Source organism: Dendrobates tinctorius, unplaced genomic scaffold (assembly GCF_039654945.1).
Source record: "Dendrobates tinctorius isolate UK_male_01 unplaced genomic scaffold, ASM3965494v1 ptg000070l, whole genome shotgun sequence".
In the NCBI taxonomy this organism is placed as follows: Eukaryota; Metazoa; Chordata; class Amphibia; order Anura; family Dendrobatidae; genus Dendrobates; species Dendrobates tinctorius.
In genome coordinates, this window is record NW_027361738.1 from 74,656,320 (window position 1) to 74,680,566 (window position 24,247).

The 24,247-nt window shown below is 45.8% G+C and overlaps 1 protein-coding gene across 1 annotated transcript in view; it reads right to left on the bottom strand.

Annotated features, from left to right (window-relative positions):
- NMT2 (N-myristoyltransferase 2) overlaps window positions 1-24,247 on the bottom strand; it is a 69,493-nt gene that overhangs the window by 26,111 nt on the left and 19,135 nt on the right. The window contains exon 2 of the mRNA XM_073581925.1: window positions 5,530-5,665. Coding sequence (XP_073438026.1) covers window positions 5,530-5,665 — 136 coding nt within the window. The remainder of the gene's footprint in view (window positions 1-5,529; window positions 5,666-24,247) is intronic.

The following is a 24,247-nucleotide window of genomic DNA, read 5'->3' on the forward strand; positions in this document are numbered from 1 at the left end:
GCACATTATACAGCAGCGTGGATGCCCCTTAATAACAGCTTCCTCCTTCACTGACCACCATACTCTGCCTACAGTAATCCACAGGAGACCACGGCTGCCTAAAAGGAATATCGCAGTCTACCCTCCCCCCAATACAGGGTGGTCACCAGTGAGCTGCATAGGCCTCTGCTGGGGGGACACAATCAGCTAATTATATACATAAAACACTGAAATACAATAAAGCTACAATATCAAATATTAATGCCCCATACTAACAAATGCCTAAATGTCAGATACTCGACCCCGGCCTGGACGGAGCGCGGCCCAGTGTTCTCTACACAAATAATCTGTTTACCCAACTTGTCCCCAGTGACCCCGTGTAACGCAGCTGCTGCTAGAAACCAATGGAAATAAATTATTCACAGCATAGGTACACAACGCATTTGTGTCTGTCAGTGGATCGGCGCATAGGAAATATAAATACAAAGATGGTTTTGTTTATTTCACACCCCGGAGCATTGTTTGTACTGTTAGCACGAGGCACAGGTGGAAAATCGCTCTAGATATTCTGCTTTTCTTACTTACATTCTAGTCGCAGGGGTTTATTGATGCTGCTATATGGTAAAAAGGTGTCAGAGAGCTGCGATCCATCACTGCCCTGACCTGAGACATAAGGTAGCACTTGATGGCGCAATCACTCGTTCTGTAAGCGATCATGATGAGAGGAGGACCTCACTCTCACTAGTGTGAAGGTTGGGGGCAAGCAGAGTCTTGTGATCGCCTGATAAAGAGTAAGGGGGCACTTGTGGAACAGAAGACGTCTACTGGGAAAGTGTGACTGTAAGGGAGGCACTGCTGTGACCACCGGGGAAGTGTGCCTGTAAGGGAGGCACTGCTGTGACCACCGGGGAAGTGTGTCTGTAAGGGAGGCACTGCTGTGACCACCGGGGAAGTGTGACTGTAAGGGAGGCACTGCTGTGACCACCGGGGAAGTGTGTCTGTAAGGGAGGCACTGCTGTGACCACCGGGAAAGTGTGTCTGTAAGGGAGGCACTGCTGTGACCACCGGGGAAGTGTGTCTGTAAGGGAGGCACTGCTGTGACCACCGGGGAAGTGTGACTGTAAGGGAGGCACTGCTGTGACCACCGGGGAAGTGTGACTGTAAGGGAGGCACTGCTGTGACCACCGGGGAAGTGTGACTGTAAGGGAGGCACTGCTGTGACCACCGGGGAAGTGTGACTGTAAGAGAGGCACTGCTGTGACCACCGGGGAAGTGTGACTGTAAGGGAGGCACTGCTGTGACCACCGGGGAAGTGTGACTGTAAGGGAGGCACTGCTGTGACCACCGGGGAAGTGTGTCTGTAAGGGAGGCACTGCTTTGACCACCGGGGAAGTGTGTCTGTAAGGGAGGCACTGCTGTGACCACCGGGGAAGTGTGCCTGTAAGGGAGGCGCTCCTGTGACCACCGGGGAAGTGTGCCTGTAAGGGAGGCGCTCCTGTGACCACCGGGGAAGTGTGCCTGTAAGGGAGGCACTGCTGTGACCACCGGGGAAGTGTGTCTGTAAGGGAGGCACTGCTGTGACCACCGGGGAAGGGTGTCTGTAAGGGAGGCACTGCTGTGACCACCGGGGAAGTGTGACTGTAAGGGAGGCACTGCTGTGACCACCGGGGAAGGGTGTCTGTAAGGGAGGCACTGCTGTGACCACCGGGGAAGTGTGACTGTAAGGGAGGCACTGCTGTGGCCACCGGGGAAGTGTGTCTGTAAGGGAGGCACTGCTGTGACCACCGGGGAAGTGTCTGTAAGGGAGGCACTGCTGTGACCACCGGGGAAGTGTGTCTGTAAGGGAGGCACTGCTGTGACCACCGGCGAAGTTTGTCTGTAAGGGAGGCACTGCTGTGACCACCGGGGAAGTGTGTCTGTAAGGGAGGCACTGCAGTGACCACCGGGGAAGTGTGTCTGTAAGGGAGGCACTGCAGTGACCACTGGGGAAGTGTGTCTGTAAGGGAGGCACTGCAGTGACCACTGGGGAAGTGAGTCTGTAAGGGAGGCACTGCAGTGACCACTGGGGAAGTGTGTCTGTAAGGGAGGCACTGCTGTGACCACCGGGGAAGTGTGTCTGTAAGGGAGGCACTGCAGTGACCACTGGGGAAGTGTTTATGTGAGGGAAGCACTGCAATGACCACTGGGGAAGTGTGTCTGTAAGGGAGGCACTGCAGTGACCACTGGGGAAGTGTGTCTGTGAGGGAGGCACTGCAGTGACCACTGGGGAAGTGTGTCTGTAAGGGAGGCACTGCAGTGACCACCGGGGAAGTGTGACTGTAAGGGAGGCACTGCAGTGACCACCGGGGAAGTGTGTCTGTAAGGGAGGCACTGCAGTGACCACTGGGGAAGGGTGTCTGTAAGGGAGGCACTGCTGTGACCACTGGGGAAGTGTGTCTGTAAGGGAGGCACTGCAGTGACCACCGGGGAAGTGTGACTGTAAGGGAGGCACTGCAGTGACCACCGGGGAAGTGTGTCTGTGATGGAGGCACTGCTGTGACCACTGGGGAAGGGTGTCTGTAAGGGCGGCACTGCTGTGACCACCGGGGAAGTGTGACTGTAAGGGAGGCACTGCAGTGACCACCGGGGAAGTGTGTCTGTGATGGAGGCACTGCAGTGACCACTGGGGAAGGGTGTCTGTAAGGGCGGCACTGCTGTGACCACTGGGGAAGGGTGTCTGTAAGGGCGGCACTGCTGTGACCACCGGGGAAGTGTGACTGTAAGGGAGGCACTGCAGTGACCACCGGGGAAGTGTGACTGTAAGGGAGGCACTGCAGTGACCACCGGGGAAGTGTGACTGTAAGGGAGGCACTGCAGTGACCACCGGGGAAGTGTGACTGTAAGGGAGGCACTGCAGTGACCACCGGGGAAGTGTGTCTGTGATGGAGGCACTGCAGTGACCACTGGGGAAGGGTGTCTGTAAGGGCGGCACTGCTGTGACCACCGGGGAAGTGTGACTGTAAGGGAGGCACTGCAGTGACCACCGGGGAAGTGTGTCTGTGATGGAGGCACTGCAGTGACCACTGGGGAAGGGTGTCTGTAAGGGCGGCACTGCTGTGACCACCGGGGAAGTGTGACTGTAAGGGAGGCACTGCAGTGACCACCGGGGAAGTGTGTCTGTGATGGAGGCACTGCAGTGACCACTGGGGAAGGGTGTCTGTAAGGGAGGCACTGCAGTGACCACCGGGGAAGTGTGTATGTGAGGGAGGCACTGCAGTGACCACCGGGGAAGTGTGTCTGTGAGGGAGGCACTGCAGTGACCACTGGGGAAGTGTGTATGTGAGGGAAGCACTGCAGTGACCACTGGGGAAGTGTGTCTGTGAGGGAGGCACTGCAGTGACCACTGGGGAAGTGTGTCTGTAAGGGAGGCACTGCAGTGACCACTGGGGAAGTGTGTATGTGAGGGAAGCACTGCAGTGACCACTGGGGAAGTGTGTCTGTGAGGGAGGCACTGCAGTGACCACCGGGGAAGTGTGTCTGTAAGGGAGGCACTGCAGTGACCACTGGGGAAGTGTGTATGTGAGGGAAGCACTGCAGTGACCACTGGGGAAGTGTGTCTGTGAGGGAGGCACTGCAGTGACCACTGGGGAAGTGTGTCTGTAAGGGAGGCACTGCAGTGACCACTGGGGAAGTGTGTCTGTGAGGGAGGCACTGCAGTGACCACTGGGGAAGTGTGTCTGTAAGGGAGGCACTGCAGTGACCACTGGGGAAGTGTGTATGTGAGGGAGGCACTGCAGTGACCACTGGGGAAGTGTGTCTGTGAGGGAGGCACTGCAGTGACCACTGGGGAAGTGTGTCTGTAAGGGAGGCACTGCAGTGACCACTGGGGAAGTGTGTATGTGAGGGAGGCACTGCAGTGACCACCGGGGAAGTGTGTCTGTGAGGGAGGCACTGCAGTGACCACTGGGGAAGTGTGTCTGTAAGGGAGGCACTGCAGTGACCACTGGGGAAGTGTGTATGTGAGGGAAGCACTGCAGTGACCACTGGGGAAGTGTGTCTGTGAGGGAGGCACTGCAGTGACCACTGGGGAAGTGTGTCTGTAAGGGAGGCACTGCAGTGACCACTGGGGAAGTGTGTCTGTGAGGGAGGCACTGCAGTGACCACTGGGGAAGTGTGTCTGTAAGGGAGGCACTGCAGTGACCACTGGGGAAGTGTGTATGTGAGGGAGGCACTGCAGTGACCACTGGGGAAGTGTGTATGTGAGGGAAGCACTGCTACGACCACTGGGGAACTTGTGTGTGTGTGTGCTACTGCTGTGATCACTGGGAAAGTGTGTCAGTAAGGGAAGCACTGCAGTGACACTGGTGAACAATGTTTGTGTGGGAGGCAATGCTTTGGCCTCTGGGTAAGTGCATCTATAAAGGAAGCCCTGCTTTGACCACTGGGAAAGAGTGTATATGTGCGTGTCACTGCTGAGACTACTGGGGAAGAAGGGGGGTGCATAAGTGCAGGGCAAATAATAGAAGAGAACACATCACTAAGGGATCGGTGGGTGTCCCACAAATTGCACCCCCAGCAATCATCCTAAATATATGCCATCACTCTATGACATGGACAGTCAGTTTTCAAGCTTCCACATCTACAGTTGGAAGTGTATGCTCTGATTAATGTCCGGGCAGGACGGCGGCCCTGGATGAGGTATTTATGCCATTTGTACTAAAATTCACATTCAAGTCAAAAATCACATGAGCAGATCTTAGGAAAAAGTAACAAAAAAATCCAACAATCGCCAGACCTCCACTTTTCTATAATGCCAAAATACTTTTTTTGTTCTCGTTTTTAATACATTTTTAGAGAAATCTTCTGTTATTTATATTTTTTTAGATTAGGTTTAAGATTCCTCCCCCTAGTAAAGTCAGAAAAGATCACTGGAAGTCATTTACGTTTTTTTCTTGTTGTTATTATTTTTTGGCAGTCTTCCACTGTTACTGGGGCATCCATAGAAGTCCCTGTTACAGGGGAAAACACATCCTTTAGGGGCTATTCATCACTGGCAGATCTGCTCTTGGTCTATGAAAACTCAACAGCAGAGACATTAATGGAAGACCCCATGAGATCATATGTTCAATGGAGGCAGCCACACTGCCAGTGCAATTATCCACTGGATCGCAATTATAGGGGGTTGCAAAAAATAAACATAAATAAATTAAATTAAAAAAAAATGTATAAAAAGGGCTTATGTCTTCTCCTCAAAGACAGCCAAGGACAAGACTCATTCCTATTGGGCTGCATAATAAGCTAACTGTGAACCAATCAGTGAGCACTTTCTGGTGGAGAGTTTGTAACCCTTTTATCCATCTTTTTTTGTGAACTCCTCTGTGCTTATTTATGATCAAAGACCACATGAAAGTTGACCTGAACTTTGATGAAGTCATAAATCAGCTGAAAAGAGAGCAGAAACTCTCCCAACAGTTTACAAACTTTTGTGGTCGGTCGTGTAATTACAAGAGGAGAACATCGATGCCCCCATGTAAATGTACCCGACCATTGGAATTAACGAGAGCTACTTACCTTTGAAGACTGTTGTGTCCGAATTTCTTGAGAATCGGACGCAGAGTCGGACTTGGTGCCCCCAGAATTTGGCTTTTCCTTTTTTCGCTTTTGCTTTTTCTTCTTCTTTTTAGCCCCAAGATCTCCGGACGGACTCCTGTTTGAGGGATATTCCAATAGAAATGAGATTATTAAATTAAGTATTTTTACAATGCAAACAACATAGTCAAAAAAAAAACAAAACAAAACAAAAATTATTATATTTGATCAGACTCCCCCGGAGTTCCGAGTGTGCCGTTTACGGATCTTTAGAACACGTTCTTCTGTCTGAAAAAAAGGGCGCACCATATGGAAACCCACAGATCAAAACACCACTACGGTGTCAAAAAACTAATAAAGCACAGCCACCCCTTAACCTCTTTCCATCTGAGCCAATTTTTCATTATTGCATGGGAAAATGTTGAAAAAAACATAATTCAGCCTTTGTGTTTCCATTTTACACTGTCCATTGAGGGGTATAACATGATTATTCAGGTCAGTACGATTATGACCAAGAAGGTGGCGACCAGAACATTCAATAGTCCCCCGGCTGCCTTGATAACATATCGGCACGCCACGATTGAATTACAGCAAAGGATGGGAGAACGGAAGCCAGAACAGACGCCTCACCAGGATTGTGACACTTAAATGTCGCCGTCTGTTGCTTAAATTGTGCTTTAAGAGACTATCAGAGCTGCCGTTAGAGGCGAGTGCTGGCTGTGTAACACAGCCAGCATCTGCCCTATACGGAGCAAAAACAACTGTTCCTCATCAAATAATAAGAACATTCCCATAAAGTAATAAAAGACATTAAACAGTTGAAAGCACAGAGCCTGCTTAGTTCCTGGAATATGTCCAGTCATAATGTAAACCGCTGTTAAAAGTAGTCCTGTTGCCCCACCATCTAATAAATATGGTGGCCTCCTAACTCACTAGCCGTGTCCTCCTGACTTACTAGCCAGCATCAGCCAAGAGCCTCATTTATATAAGTTGAATGAAAATCCACTAGCGGCCACGAAGGCAAGTCTAAATTTGTTCTTTCCTCCCTAACCAGCGATGTAATTAGTTTTGGGATTCCGACAGGATCCTTATCCAAAAGGAACCCCCCCCTTCAATAAACCAGAAAGGAAATAAACCTTCATGCCAAGGACATAAGCAGTCCTTTCACAACACTACATTTCTCCTGCAGAGAAAATGCATTGCAGGCCATGGTTTCATCTGTAAAAGGCGCTATTTGCCGTTGGCCCAAACTGGGGTGTTCAGGTGATAGCCATGAGCAATAGCTATGGTCACCAATGGACTACCATGAGAATGAGCCAGGATGATCACCCGACTACTATGAGCATGGGTCGGTCTCATCAACAAAAATTATGAGTCAGTCTGCCGTTAACATGAGCCCACCTGAAAAATTGATTGGCATGGGCATGAGACAGGGTGTGGGTGACAGCCGTGAGCATGGGCCGGTCAGATCAACTAACTGCTGTGAGCATGTGCCAGTTAGATCAACTGATTATGGGCTGGGGGATCGGCGACTGCCTTGAGCATGGGCCATTCAGATCAACCGATTGCCATAAGCATGTGTCGGTCTCATCAACTGATAGTCAAAATCATAAGTCAGTATGAGCCGGCCTGAAAAACTGATTGCCATGGGCATCATGAGCCATGGTGTGGGGGACTGCAGTGATCCAGAGCTGGTAAGATCAACTGATTGCCGTGAGCCTGGGCCGTTATGATCAATTGATTGCCGTGAGACTGGGCCGGTATGATCAACTGATTGCCGTGAGCATGGGCCGGGGTGCGGACGACTGCCGTGAGCATGGGCCTGGGGTGACAGACTGATTATTGTGAGCATGGGTCAGGTCATGAACAACTGCCGTGAGCATGGGCCGGGGTTTCCAGCTGACTGTCGTTGCGGTCACATTCTGAAATATGCGGTCCCTGATACCTCAACCAAAATCTTATTAAACTGTAACGTAAAGTTACGCCGCAGAAGATCAGGGTGAAATCTACACTTGGTGAGGCGGGGGCATGAACACGGAATATTTAGGAGTAGCATCCAACGTCACCCTGGAAACTGTGCAGGCAGCGATGAGATTGTGCTGCAACAATAGAAAAAAATCTCAGGCACAGAAAGAGATCACAAGTGACGCGCCCGTCTTCTGAAGTAATGTCTCCTTAACCCAAGCACAGAAGACATGTATTCTCTGCGGAAACATGAGGCGCTGCGTCACCAACTAAGGACAGATATAACTGCATTCACACAACGCGCTCTCACACCACGCCAAGGTCACCGAGGATCTGCAGATTGTATTAAACAAGGGTTAAATTATCAGGGCGTTACGGGCAGAGACACACAGGGTGGGTTTGTAGTGGATTTTTCCATTGTGAATCCACAGGCGGATTCTGATGCAGATTTTTCCTTTTGTTAGACTTCACGCTGTGTAATCCATAGGGGGGGGGGAACCTAGGGCAAGAAAACAAAACATGCAACTCACAAAGAAACCCTTTAAAAAAAAAAATGTTTTGTGCTGCCCGGGCCACAGGCGCACTCACATGGATAGACATAAGGGTCTTCATTAGGTAGGCCCCTGGATGCCATGACAATACCACCAGGATAGCTTTGCGGGAGGACCTACGGGTGATTGAGTGGACACTCCTCCTCCTGTTGTTCAGTATTCAACCACCTATATGCTGCGGGTCACAATCGACAGCAGCCTCTAAGGAGGTTAAACCACTGCGATCCCAGGTGGCTTCTATCTCAGCACTAATCGGGCTGTATAACACAGCCGCCTCACACAGCTCATGAAGCAGGCTCAGCTCTTGAGCCTGCCTCATATAGTGAGCGGATGCACGTCGTATGTCACCAAGGTTAAAAATTCGCTCTGCTGGTCAATTTCATGGATTTTCCATTTTTTTATTTTTACACATCATGTGGATATAATTTGTTAAATCCTTGCTCACTTTGCTGTCACCTGGACCGCCCCGCCCTTAAAGCTAGATATAAAATCTGCTGCATCGTTGCCCTTGTATTGCATTTCTGCAGGAAACATGGGTAAATTAAAATAAATTCTTTCCCCAAGCTCCTTGTTAATATATTAACATCCATGCATCCTGTGTAATATCCATGGATGACCCAAATATATATATACACGCAGAAAGATCACACACCACGAATTAGCCAACACATGACAGCAGAACAATCCCATTACCAGTCACAGAAGTGCTCATAGCCAGTCATAGTAACCTGTCATACACTTGGCAGTATGAGAAGTCACAAAGGATGATTCACCATAAGAACCAGCCTTAGATTTTTAACATTCAGCTTATAGCAACGCTAATCCATCTATATTGAACAGGGTCGTCCCAACACATAAATAATAATCTGAGCAATTGTCTAAAAGTCTCAGATCCACTCCCGAAAACCTCCGGCGATCAACTGATTTTGTTGGTGAAAGTTACTCTCAGATACTTGTTTCACCAAGCAGCGGCCACTACAGGTGAAATGTGGTTTTACCTCCGGCCATTCCTAGAAAAGTCTCAATAAACGTTCTCACATTCTATTTACCTCAATAGATAAAACCATTGTGATTTGCTAGACTATTGTCAGGGGAGTTAAGGATCCGGCATGTCCGATTTCAGACTGCAGATCATTTTACTTTAGAAGGATCAACTTTATTCTCATTTGCACAAGGAAAGACTAGAAGCAATGGGATGAAGCTGATTGGCAGGAGACACAGATTAGATATTAGAAAAAACTTTTTGACAGTTAGAGTGATCAATGAGTGGAACAAGCTGCCACGAGAAGTGGTGAGTTCTCCTTCAATGGAAGTCTTCAAACAGAGGCTGGACAGACATCTGACTGGGATGATTTAGTGAATCCTGCTTTGAGCAGGGGGTTGGACCAGATGGCCCAGGAGGTCCCTTCCAACTCTACGATTCTATACTCTAAGGCTGTGTGCACACGCTGCGGATTATGTGCGGATTCATCCGCGCGGATTTTGTAAAATCCGCAGGTGAAACCGCAGGTCAAAAGACCTGCGGTTTTACCTGCGGATTGCTCTGCGGTTTTGCCCTGCGGTTTTTCATCTCCTCAATGGAGGAGATGGCAAACCGCAGCAGAATCCGCAGAAAGAATTGACATGTCAATTCTTTCTGCGGATTGAAAACCGCAGATAATCCGCGCGGAAAATTCCGCACCGTCTGCACTGCGGTTTTTGATTCCCATAGGGAATCATGGTACTGTACACCGCAGCAAAAACTGCTGCGGGTCCGCAGCGGCCAAAACCGCTGCGGAACAGCAGCAAAATCCGCAGCGTGTGCACACAGCCTTAGGGATCATTCTCATTTGCAAGAAAAACTGACAAGTGATTCCAATGAAAAAAAAATAAATCTTGTTGAACCAAGAAATTACATCACAAAATTATTTTTTTCTTAAATCTTTAGCGCAAAAAAGCCTTCAATGCTGTACAAAAACGAATACAAAAAATGCATACAAAACACGGTAAAAACGCACATTTTTGCTGCAGCTTTTTTCCTGCCAAGAAATGCAGAAACCTTACATTTCTGCAAGCAAATACTCAATGAGCCCACATAGCCTACGTTGGCTTTTTTTTTTTTTTTTTTAAACAAACAATTGTCAGTGTGTTTATTTCAAATAAACAACTTTATTCAGGGTGTTTTTTTTTTAATTGACAAAAGGACTATGGGGTTAATAATGGGAGCATCTCAGACATATTTCCATTACTAACCCCTGGGTTTGATGAAGGCTGGCAATACAAAGCTGACATCAACCGCAATACCATTACCCCAATTGCCTCTGGGAAGAGCGAGGCTAAGTGCCAGAACTGGCATATTTTATGGATGCGCATTTTCTGCGGCAGCTGAGAGCTGATGTTTTTAGTCTGGGAGGGGCCAATATCCATAGCCCCTTCCTAGCCTATTAATATCAGCCTGCAGCTTTCTGCCTAGCTTTTGCTGGTTATTAATTATAAGGGGTCTCCTATTCCCCTGTCCGCTTTCCCTTTGCTGGTTAACATAACATAGTAACATAGTTTTGAAAGCTGAAGGAAGACCTTATGTCCATCTAGTTCAGCCTATTTTTAGTGCAGCTGTTCTGCATTGTTGATCCTGTGGAAGGAAAAAAAACCCCACAGAGTAGAAGCCAATTTTCTCCATAGGGAAAAAAATTCCTTCTCCTAAGCTGGGTAAACCATCTACCTATAATATTATGTTATTCGTAACCTTCTATACTGTTACTCACAAGAAAATCATCCATTCCTTTCTTAAATTCATTCAGTGAGTTGGCCATCACCACTTCCTCAGGAAGAGAATTCCAGAGCCTCACTGCTCTTACCGTGAAGAACCCTCTTCTATGCTGGTGCAGAAATTGTCTTTTCTCCAAACGAAGAGAATGCCCCCTTGTTCTTGTCACAGTCCTTGGTACAAACAGTTCATTGGAGAGATCTCTGTATTGCCCTCTGATATACTTGAACATATATATTAGGTCTCCCCTAAGTCTTCTCTTTTCTAGAGTAAATAGACCGAATTTTGATAACCTTTGTGGGTATTGTAGTGAACCAACTCCATTTATCATTTTAGTAGCCCGCCTTTGAACCCTTTCAAGTTCAGTAATGTCTTTCTTGAGCACCGGCGTCCAAAATTGCACACAATCCTCCAAGTGTGGTCTGACGAGTGATTTGTACAGAGGGAGAATTATGTTTTCATCTCGTGTCCCCCGACCTCTTCTAATGCATCCCATGACCCTATTTGCTTTGGTGGCAGCTGCCTGACACTGGGCACTCCAATTTAGCTTATTGACTAAGATGCCTAAGTCTTTTTCCATGTCTGATTTCCCCAGCAGTTTCCCATTTAGTTAGTAATTGTAGCATCTGTTTCTCCTTCCCATGTGCATAACCTTACACTTATCTGTGTTAAACCTCATTTGCCATTTTTCAGCCCAATTCTCCAATTTACTCAAATCTGTCTGTAGTTGCAAACTGTCCTCCTTTGTGTTAACTACCTTACATAGTTCTGTATCATCTGCAAATACTGATATTTTACTGTGTAAGCCATCCACTAGATCATTAATATATTAAATAGTAGAGGGCCCAATACAGAACCCTGTGGTCCCCCACTAGTAACCCTGGCCCAATCTGAGTATGCCCCATTAATAACCACTCTTTCTTTTCTATCACTAAGCCAGCTACCTACCCATCTACACACATTTTCCCCTAGCCCAAGCTTTCTCATCTTACTTACCAATCTTTTATGTGGGACAGTGTCAAATGCTTTAGAGAAGTCGAGATAAATGACATCCAATGATTCTCCTTGATCCATTTGAGAGCTTACATCCTCATAGAAGCTGATCAGGTTAGGCTACTTTCACACATCAGGTTTTCGGCGTCAGGCGCGATCCGGCGTCGTGCCGGAATGCCGGATCCGGCAAATGTTTTGTAAAACCTGATGTGCCGGATCCGGTTTTCTGACGGATCCGTCTTGTTCTTGACAGACAAAACCGGATCCGTCTCATCCGGTTCATCCGTTTTTCTATCCGTTTTTCGACGGATTACGCCGGATCCGGTTTTTAAAATTGACCCTTGTGGCCTTCCGAACGGGATTGGCTACTGGAAAACTATATATAGCATGTTCCTACAGCCCTTCTTTGACAGGTTGTAGAGAAGAAAGTGCAGGTTGGAGAGAAGAGCAAGTTACTGGCGAAGATGGATGTTGTCATTGGAAATATTACCACTAGAAGTTCTGTGACGGTTTCACAGACAATTTTCCACTATACTTTATGTCACCTCAAGGCAGAGTACACTGGGATGACAGAGTGTGAAAGATTTGTGCCCTAAACTTGTGTACCTTCTGGACCAACAGTATATACCTTTGCCAACCAAAGTTGGCTATCTTGTCATGGTCTTACTATTTTTACCTTTAGGCCACAGGTGTGTACCTGGTTGTGTTTTATGTAAAGTATTTCACCTTGTAACAAAAGTTGTGTACATTGGTAGGAAATCACCAACAATAAACACAACTTTTTAGGTGAAATACTTTGCTTCAAACACAACCAGGAACACAACTGTGGCAAAAAGCTAAAATTTACCCACAGTTATATACCTGGTTTTGAATACCTTTTTACCTTTGAAATACCCTGTATTTAACCTTTTTTTTAAACATAGTTTGCCGCAGAAAGAAATGACAGACAACCATTGTGAAACGATAATTTAACTTTTATTTAAAATTTTTTTTTTTTTGTAAAATGTTTTTAAAGTGCAAAAAACTTTTTTAATAAAGGTTTTAAACCCAATGGGCATTTTTATTACAAAAAACACACATTACAAATCTGTGTACTGTGGGGTGGAAATACTGCTGGAGGGGCTGCGGGACACTTCGACACTGGGTGTGTGGAGAGAGGACTGGGATCGTGGTGGGGAAGGAACAGTTAGAGGTGAAGGTGTGGAAAAAGCTACAGAATGGGTGGACATGTGGGAGGCAGAAGAGGTGGTGGGCGGTGGAGTGGAGGGTTGGGCAGGGACTGTAGGAGCAGATGATGTTGATGGAAAGTTGTATGGGGAAGGAGTTTGGTACGGGGAAGGAGTTTGGTACGGGGCAGGTTGCTGGAAGTGGGGAGATGTCTGGTACTGGGGAGGTTGCTGGTACTGGTGAGGTTGCTGGTACTGGTGAGGTTGCTGGTACTGGTGAGGTTGCTGGTACTGGTGAGGTTGCTGGTACTGGTGAGGTTGCTGGTACTGGTGAGGTTGCTGGTACTGGTGAGGTTGCTGGTACTGGTGAGGTTGCTGGTATGTAATAGGAGGGGGAGGATGGAAAGTGGCTGGAGGGGGTGCAGATGTAATAGGAGGGGGAGGATGGAAAGTGGCTGGAGGGGGTGCAGATGTAATAGGAGGGGGAGGATGGAAAGTGGCTGGAGGGGGTGCAGGTGGAGGAACTACAGTGGTGGGAGGTGGAGGTTGGGAGGTAACCTGCTGTAGAGCACCGTGGCACGAATGCATTACATGCATCTGCTGGGTAGGAGATAGTGTTGCCATGCGCTCCACAACAGACCTGAAAAAGGTGTGGTTTGGCGAAGATCTTGCTTCTGAATGCATGGTTTGCAGAAGTGTCTTCACCTCCAGAATGCTGGAGTTGATCTGCTGAAAGCCTGCGGAGATTTGCTCTGACAAGACTTTTAGACAGTTCTGGAAAGATGCATTCAGATGCAAGAACTCTTGCGCATAACTCTTTTCCTGACCCCTCTGCCGCTGCCGCCCAGTACCCGCAGGTGTACTAGAGGTGGCAGGGGCAGAAGGGTGGGGTAAAGGGAAAGCGATCTCCTCACCAGCAGCTTCATGTAATGTAGGCGGCCACGATGCTCCTGTGCTGGTGGATGGGACAGATGGGTCGAATGTGTGGGAAGGCTGGGAAGGTGCAGATGTACCAGGGCGGTCGAAGTGTCCCTCGGTGCCGGTCTCCTCAGGGATCGCCTCAGAAGGGTCCAATCGTGCAGGCTCCCGAGTGCTGCTCACCGTGCTGTGGAATAAAGAGAAAAAAAAACAATTAAAATACTGACATGGTATGGCCCTGGCTGAAAAAAAAAAGTTACATCTAACATTTTTTTCACTTGTGGTGTGTAATATTTACCTTCTGGTGAGCATTGTTTCCCGGAGGAACGACAGGGCTTGTGCGTACTTGTACTTGCTCCTGCGTCCTCCAGATCCACTCGGGGCCCGCATCTCTTTATTGAACTCCTTCTTGAAACGATCCCTCACAGACCGCCACCGATTCACAATTCTGTTCCCTGAAACGAGAAAGGAGTGGTTAGTATACAACATCAGTGTTTCACAAACTCCAGTCCTCATGGTCCCCAGGGGTCATGTTTTCAGGATTTCCATAGTAAATAGAAATCCTGAACACATGATCCGTGGGGACCACGAGGACTGGAGTTCGGGAAACACTGGTTTACATCAAGCAACCGGTACTGTATATACTTACGCTCTTTAATCTGGGCCCGAACATCGAGGTCCTCCCAGCGGCCCACAAGGAGCGAACAGATTTCCTCCCAGAGTCGTCGGGTAACGATCAGGTCAGCGTGGCGGCGGTCAGCCATATTCCAGAGCGGCTCCCTTTCTCTGACGAGATCGATGAGGCGGTCCACATCAATCCCTCCATCCTCACCGTCAGAGTCGGGAGCACGCTGTGAAGGCTGTTAAAGAAAAAGACAAAAATAACATAATTAGCCTCCACAAAAGAAATGAAATAAAAAGTGCAAAAAAACAAAGCAAAAATATTTATACTTACACGCTGGTGACCGCCGCGTTGCTGTCGCCGACGACCCTGGGAGGCACTGCGAGGACCTCTTGGCCGAGCACCAGATTGGGAAGACTAGAGAAGAAAACAAAAAATGTTATGTCTTTGGATGTAGGCATTTGTTTGCTGTGTGTGGTCTGCAGAACATTGTTTTCTATGTGTTGTGTGTAGTGTGATGTTGTGTTTCTGCATTTGATGCAAAAAACTTACCAATTGTGAGCCCACTCCAGGTGTCTGTGCACCCCTTCCTTCTTCTTCTGGGAGCTCCTCTTCATCTTGTGATTCCTGTTTTGAAATAAAAGGCAATGAATAGACATATATTACAGAGATGATGGATTTTGGAAATAAAAACTTACCGTCAAACGCTGACGATGCGAGGGAGGGCTCCCAGAAGATGTGCTGTCCTGTTGATGGCCAGACTCCATGGCTGTGGGTATTGCTGCTGCTGTTGCTGCTGCCAGTGATGCCATTTCTGCTGCTGCTGCTGCATCTCTTTGGCGGCTGTTGAATAAAGAGAAACAAAGGGCCAATGAATATCTTGATATTCCATGGCCCTAGTTTGGAGGAATGGGGGATTTGATAATTACCGTCTCTCATCTGCTGCTGGACTCCCCTCCTCAGCATGTTCCATTTGCTGCTCCATTTGGGGTGGTGCTGATGGTGCTGCTGCTGCAGATGTCTGCTGCCTTCTCCTGCTCCTGGTTCTTGGCTTGGGTGGCATGTTGGGTGTGGCTGAGGGTCCCATTGTCTTGCTTTTATATATCTCCTGTGGGCAGAGCTACTGAGCATGCTCAGACCAAAAAACCGGATCCGGCGCTCATAGGCTTTCATTGTGTGAAAAAGCCGGACGCGCCGGATCCGGCGTGTCCGGCTTTTTCGCCGGAGACAAAAAACGTTACAGTAGCCGTTTTTTCCAGACGCCGGATCGCGACACATTGCCGGATCCGGCGAAAACCGGATGAAACGCATGGCCATCCGGCGCAAATGCAAGTCAATGGGGGGGAAACCGGATCCGGCATTGCATTTCGCCGGATCCGGTTTCTGTCAAAAGCGCCGGATCGCGCCTGACGGCGAAAACCTGATGTGTGAAAGAGGCCTTAGTTTGACAGGAGCGATCCTTCATAAATCCATGTTGATATGGAATTAAACATTTATTAACATTGAGATATTCCATAATGGTATCCCTTAGAAACCCTTCAAAAATTTTACCCACAACAGATGTTAAGCTTACCGGCCTATAGTTTCCAGGTCCCCTTTTACACCCCTTTTTGAATATTGGTATCACATTTGCTTGCCGCCAATCAAAAGGAACAGACCCTGTTTCTATAGAGTCTTTAAATATAAGGAATAGAGGCCTGTCTATCACATTACTTAACTCCCTTAATACCCGAGGGTGAATGCCATCAGGGCCTGGTGATTTGTCAATTTTAATCTTACTAAGGCTGTTCTGCGTTTCTTCCTGGGTTAGGCAGGTAATACTTAACGGGGAATTTACATTATCACTCTGCATTTCCCCTGGCAAATCCTTTTCCTGTGTGAACACTGTTGAGAAAAAAGTATTTAAAACATTTGCTTTTCCCACATCGCTCTCTATGATTTCACCCTCATTGTTTTTTAAAGGGCCGACACCATCAATTTTAATCTTTTTACTGTTTATATAATTAAAGAATAGTTTGGGGTTTGTTTTACTTTCCTTAGCAATGAGTCTCTCAGTTTCCAATTTTGCTAAATGTATTTTTTTTTTTTTTTCACATTTTATTTTTTTCTCTATAACTTTATAATGCTTCTTCATTGCCTTCTTGTTTTAGCTTCCTAAATGCCTTGTTCTTGTTATTTATTGCCCTTTTTACATCCTTATTTAGTTCATAAAATTTCAGGGGATTCCACACCATTTTCTTCAGAAAATAATTTATTTAGTAATAAAATACATACACAGTAAACTACACACACACAGAGCACTGTCGATATATCTCACTCACATTTATATCTAATATATGATATATACACTCACTGGCCACTTTATTAGGTACACCATGCTAGTAACGGGTTGGACCCCCTTTTGCCTTCAGAACTGCCTCAATTCTTCGTGGCAGAGATTCAACAAGGTGCTGGAAGCATTCCTCAGAGATTTTGGACCATATTGACATGATGGCATCACACAGTTGGCGCAGATTTGTCGGCTGCACATCCCTGATGCGAATCTCCCGTTCCACCACATCCCAAAGATGCTCTATTGGATTGAGATCTGGTGACTGAGGAGGCCATTTGAGTACAGTAAACTCATTGTCATGTTCAAGAAACCAATCTGAGATGATTCGAGCTTTATGACATGGCGCATTATCCTGCTGAAAGTAGCCATCAGATGTTGGGTACATTGTGGTCATAAAGGGATGGACATGGTCAGCAACAATACTCAGGTAGGCTGTGGCGTTGCAACGATGCTCAATTGGTACCAAGGGGCCCAAAGAGTGCCCAGAAAAAATTCCCCACACCATGACACCACCACCACCAGCCTGAACCGTTGATACAAGGCAGGATGGATCCATGCTTTCATGTTGTTTACGCCAAATTCTGACCCTACCATCCGAATGTCGCAGCAGAAATCGACACTCATCAGACCAGGCAACGTTTTTCCAATCTTCTACTGTCCAATTTCGATGAGCTTGTGCAAATTGTAGCCTCAGTTTCCTGTTCTTAGCTGAGAGGAGTGGTACCCAGTGTGGTCTTCTGCTGCTGTAGCCCATCTGCCTCAAAGTTCGACGCACTGTGCGTTCAGAGATGCTCTTCTGCCTACCTTGGTTGTAACGGGTGGCAATTTGAGTCACTGTTGCCTTTCTATCAGCTCGAACCAGTCTGCCCATTCTCCTCTGACCTCTGGCATCAACAAGGCATTTCCGGCCACAGAACTGCCGCTCACTGGATTTTTTTTCTTTTTCGGACCATTCTCTGTAAACCCTAGAGATGGTTGTGCGTGAAAATCCCAGTAGATCAGCAGTTTCTGAAATACTCAGACCAGCCCTTCTGGCACCAACAATCATGCCACGTTCAAAGGCACTCAAATCACCTTTCTTCCCCATACTGATGCTCGGTTTGAACTGCAGGAGATTGTCTTGACCATGTCTACATGCCTAAATGCACTGAGTTGCCGCCATGTGATTGGCTGATTAGAAATTAAGTCTTAACACACAGTTGGACAGGTGTACCTAATAAAGTGGCCAGTGAGTGTATATTGCAGAATATTTCCTTGGAAAACGATATTTAAATAACAGAATAACTATGTAAAAGCTCATGTTAAAATCGGATTGCATATGCATGTCATTCAGATGCTAGGTTATAAAAATTGGATTGTACTTGCATGAAAAAATGGCATGACATTAATCCGACTGGAACAATATCAGACTTTTTTTTTTTTTTTTACATTGATGGGTATGAGCCCTAAAGATAAGCCTCCGGAAACATCATAGCATTACAGAGAGAAACATACCTAGCTGCAATCTTACAGTCACTCTCCAAATCACAGGTCTCCTTTAAAATAAGATCTGGCTTCATACGCCATATTTAGAGAGCCATATTTTTTTTAAAATTTTTTCTTACAACAGTTGAGTGGAGGCTTTTTTTTTTTCTTTCTGGTACAAGCTGCTGTTTTTATTGGTACCATTTGAAGCTTTATACAACTTTTTGATTTCATTTTATTCCATTTGTTTTCTAGGTCACGTGACAAAAAAAACAAATCGAAAAAAAAAACAGCAATTCTGCCATTTTGATATTTTTTTCAGTTTTGGTTTTCACTGTATAGGATAAATAATTTATTATTTTAGAATGTTACCAAATATCGTAATTTTTTGGATTTTGACACTTGCACAGGAGGAAAAGCAGACTGTGGTCGATTTAAACTTTTACATTTATTTTTTGCTCATAATATATATTTTTTTCGGATTAGGCTCATATCAAGAAGTGTAAACTTCAATTCGCTTGTATATCGGTATTGTATAATTACCAGTCTTTTATGAAGCCAACGCACAGCCTTAAGCAGACTCTGATCCTGGGAGCCATAACTACCCAACCGGCGATCATTTTGCTGCCGACAGTGGTCAAAAACCTATCTTCTGTTCTTAACCGCCTAAATGCCACCGTCACAATTAACAGTGGCATCTAAGAAGTAAAACTGCTGCAATTGGAGCTCGTTCCGTTCTCGGTAATTTCATTCTGGTGCCAGTTGTATAACACAGCCGGCAACTGCACTGTATGGAGCAGCTACCAACCTGATCACAAAGTTGCGATCGATTACCTCTGAACTAAGAGGGAACCTGGTTGCAAGTGTTCGCTATCCTGCAGCGCCACCACAGAGAAAAGGAGGTATTACACTCTTCTCATTGACAGCCTAGGTTCACTCTAGGAGAAAAACCTGGTCGGTGGACTCCCCAAACCCCTTCATCTCTTAGAAGAAATTTGAAAATAAGTTTTCTAAACCTGACGACATTTATCCAATAAAGATCTACTTGTTAGCAAAGCCGATGGGGGGGGGGGTGCGGTAGTTCTCATTAATGCTGCCCTTTATGAACAGCTGACTTAGAAACATTATCAGATAATGTAATGTATCAAGAGTTAAATTGTGACATGACTGAAAAATTTGTTGACATTTTTTAAAAAACTCCTCCAACAGGGTGTTACTATGGGGGCGATTTCTATAAATTTATCGGAGGATTCGTTGGTTCCCAACCCAATAATCCCTATCCTTCATTCCTTGCCCAAAATTCATAAACCCAAATTTCCCCCTCCCTTGCGGTCAATAGTAGCGGGAATATGAAATTTGGGTGAGAATTTAAGTTCCTGGATTGACCAAAGGAATGCCGTTGGTTATCATGCGATGTCATTGGGTCATACCCTTGTATGTATACCCCCATTCATCAGCAATGGTGGCTTTGACATTTTTTTTTTAAAGGTTCATAGTAATTATACTCCTGCTATAAATGAATTTATTTTCATGTCAATGGAATACCTTTTGTCTCACAAATATTTTTCTTTTAATAAAAATTATTTTCTGCAAAAACAGGGAGCCGCGATGGGGGCAGGTTTATTACCTGCTATTGCCAATATGGATATGGCTGTTTGGGAGGAGAAGTTCATTTTTCAAACTGATTTCAGTTTTTTCATCCCATATCAAGTGGTATGGTCGCTATATTGACGACCTCCTCCTGATATGGGATGGATCGGAGGAAGCTAATGAATTTTTAGGTATTCTTAATGACAATGGAATGAATTTAAAATTTACCTGAAGCACACACAAAAAAAATTCTATTGATTTTTTTGGACATTATTCTAAGTTTCTCTGATGAAGGTATAATAATTGCTCCTTTTAGGAAGGAAATGGCCACCAATTCCACTTTGTATGCAACATCTTGTCAGTCTAAAAAATACAATTCAAAATATCCCTATGGGTGAATTTTTTCGTATTAAAAGAAATACCTCTAGTGATAAAACTTTCATCAAGAATGAAGTTAAAAAAAAATTAGTAACAGATTATTAGCAAGAGGGTATCCCTCATGGATGATCAATAGGGCCATTTCTTCTGTGGATAGAAAAAATAGAAAGGAAATGTTAAAAGAAAAAATTATTTGGAAAAATAAAAATTCTAATTGCATAACATTTGTTACCCAGTATAGCCCCCAGTTTAGGGACATTAAAATTTCCGCCGAGTTTTCTCCGCTGTGGAAAAGCTTAAAAAACGCATCCCATGCAATCCTATGGGATTCCGCAGTTGCTGTGCCCATGCTGCGGATTTTTCCACTGCGGAATTGCATAGCGGTAAAATCCGCAGTAAGTCCATTATTTCTGCGGAATCGCGGCAATTCCGCCGCCATAGGATTGAACTCAAACACTCATTTTATATATATATAACACTATGACTTCTCAGCTAAGACAAAGCCTAGATCCTCAGGCTACATTCACACCATGGGCGTAGCCAGAACCTCATACTGTTCCTCAGAACCTCATACTGCACACCTCAGCTGCTGCAGAACCTCATACTGCACACCCCTACACTTGAAAATAAAGCCTGCACCTTAAGATGTGGTGAATGCAGTCTATTTATTCCAACTATCAATTGATGTTGATGTGTTACTGAAGACGAGCAATGCCTGTCCTGAGCGTCCTTTTGGGCAGCTATGAGGTGTACCTGCCTGGTGCTAAAAAAAAAAAAAAAAAAAAAGGAGTGTTAAGTCTGTGTGCTACCCGGCTTTCATTCTTTTTGGTACAGATAAGATATGGATAGACAGATATGGATAAATGGAGAGATAGAGCAGATTTCTAATCTGCTTTTGCTATTGAAAACATTATCTATGAGCTCAAAAATCTTTCAGGTGATGCGGTTTTTTAAAAAGTTGATCGGCTTTTGCAGCTGAAAAACGTATCCTCAAAAAACGCAGGAAAAACGCTGTGTGTGAATGAAGCCTTAGACCAGGAATAGAACAGCCATTTATAGGACATTTCATAACTTTCCCAAATTCCTATGAAAAATATTCAGAATTGAGAGTCCTCAGTGGTTGATACCTTTTAATGGCTAACTGAAAAGATGGTAACACATTGCAAGCTTTCAAGACTACTCAGGCAGGGCTGTGGAGTCGGTAAGCCAAACCTGTGACTCCGACTCCTCAATTTCCCTTACACCGACTCCAACTCCCACACATATTGCTTATATTTAAGTGAAAAATTTATTGTAGTACAATGTGAACATCAGACTTTTAATAATTTTTATGATCCAATAATCAAGATATTTAGATAGAACATAATATCTATTTATTGGAATACAACTTTAGAACACGAAAAACTTTAATAAATTGTAAATATGTTATACACTGTATACATGTACATGTATACGGTACAGACCAAAAGTTTGGACACACCTTCTCATTCAAAGAGTTTTCTTTATTTTCATGACTATGAAAATTGTAGATTCATTCTGAAGGCATCAAAACTATGAATTAACACATGTGGAATAATATAATTTACAAAAAAGTGTGAAACAACTGAAAATATGTCTTATATTCTAGATTCTTCAAAGTAGCCACCTTTTGCTTTGATTACTGCTTTGCACACTCTTGGCATTCTCTTGATGAGCTTCAAGGGGTAGTCACCAGAAAGTCTTAGTTACTCACCGGTTAACGGTATTTTTCGGAGTCCATGACAGCACCACCTGAGAGAGGGGATCCGCCCTTCTTAGGAACAGGAAAACCTACAGATACAAAAGGGCGGCACCTCTCCCACGCATCAGTTGGATTACAGAGTATAAAAAGAGGACCTCCAAGGTTAATGCATAATTATATGTACAACAATATCAACACTTAAATCTTTATCACCAGTGGATATGTACAAAGGGAAGACGTGCACACCCAAATTAACTAAGGGAAGGGAATCTATGGGTGCTGTCATGGACTCCGAAAAATACCGTTAACCGGTGAGTAACTAAGACTTTATTCGGTCGTCCATGACAGCACCACCTGAGAGAATTACAGAGAGTAATCACTACTTTAGGGGGGGACTACAGCCTGAAGAACCCTGATACCGAAGGAGAGGTCTGCAGAGGCACCCAAGTCTAGTCTATAATGACTATAAAAAGTGCTCGGAGAGGACCAAGTGGCCGCCTTACAAATCTGGTCGATGGAGACTTCCGACCTCTCGGCCCACGAGGTTGCCACGGCTCTGGTGGAATGCGCCTTCAATTTCTCCGGAGCTACTCTACCTTTTGAGGCATAAGCTAACGAGATTGCTTCTCTAATCCACCTGGCTAGTGTACTTTTGGACACCCTAAGACCTTTCCTAGGGCCTTGGTAGGAGACAAAGAGAGCATTGTCTTTCTTCCAGGGATCGGTAGCTGCTAGATACTCCAAGAGGCATCTCCTAACATCTAAAGTGTGTAGCTTCTCCTCTTTCTCATTAGTTGGTTTAGGGAGGAAGGATGGAAGGACTATTTCCTGCGACCTATGAAAGCTGGAGGCTACTTTTGGTAAATACGCTGGGTCGGGTCTAAGTATTACCCTATCCTCCTTTACCTGAAGAAAAGGTGGGCGCCTAGACAATGCCTGAATGTCGCTTACCCTACGGGCTGACGTTATGGCTATTAGGAAAGCTATTTTGAGGGACAGGCTCCTAATAGAGGCCGACGAGATGGGTTCAAATGGCGCTTCTGTCATAGCTGTGAGGACTAGGTTCAAATCCCATGGCGTGAGTCTATTCTTTACTATTGGTCTGGATCTACTCGCTGCTTTGATAAATCTTTTGACCCAATAATTAGCCGCGATGTTGCAGCTAAAGAGGGCCCCTAAGGCGGATACCTGTACTTTAAGGGTACTGGTGGAGAGACCCAAGTCCAGCCCTTTTTGTAAAAATTCCAAGATCTGGCCTATGGGGACGGAATCACCAGTATTTACATTTGAGCTTTCGAGGAACCTTTTCCAAATTCTGACGTAAATCTTAGTTGTCACTACTTTCCTACTTTTTAGTAGAGTGTCAATTAGGTCTGGAGAGAAGCCTTTACTTTCTAGCAGTGACCGCTCAAATTCCACGCCGTGAGATGTAGGCCAGCCACCTGAGGGTGGAAGACCGGGCCCTGGAACAGAAGGTCCGGGATGTCCGGGAGAACCCAAGGATCGTCTACCGACATGATCCTGAGGTTCGAAAACCATGCTCTTCTGGGCCAGAACGGGGCGATGACTATGACCCTTGCCCTGTCTTTCCTGATCTTCCTCAACACTAGAGGAAGTAGAGATAGGGGAGGAAAGGCGTAGGCTAGCCTGAAGTCCCATTTTATCAGAAGCGCATCTACTGCCAGAGGAGTCTCCCTGGGGTTTAGGGAGCAAAACTGTGTCGTTTTCGAGTTCTCCTTGGTGGCGAATAGATCCACCTCTGGCTGACCCCATCTCTGCACAATCTGAACGAAAATGGAGGTGTTTAAGGCCCACTCTCCTTGTTTTAACAGATTAGGAAATCTGCCGCGATGTTCTCTTTCCCTCTTATGTGAAGAGCCGTGAGAGATAAAAAATGACGCTCTGCTAGCTGGAACAACTGTCCTGCCACCTTCATCAGAGTTCTGGATCGAGTTCCGCCTTGGTGGTTGATATAGGCCACGGCCACTCGATTGTCCGATAGAACTCGTACGTGATGGCCCTGTAGATACATAAGGAGCTCTTTAGCTGCGAGTACTACCGCTGTTAATTCTTTCAAATTAGAAGACATTTGTATCTGATCTCGTTCCCATAGGCCCTGGACCAGAATTTCTTCCATATGCGCCCCCCAACCGGAAGGACTTGCATCCGTGGTGACCACACGGGTAATGTTATACTCCCAAGGGACCCCTCTAGACAAGTTATTTCTTTCTAGCCACCATTCCAGGGACTCTATT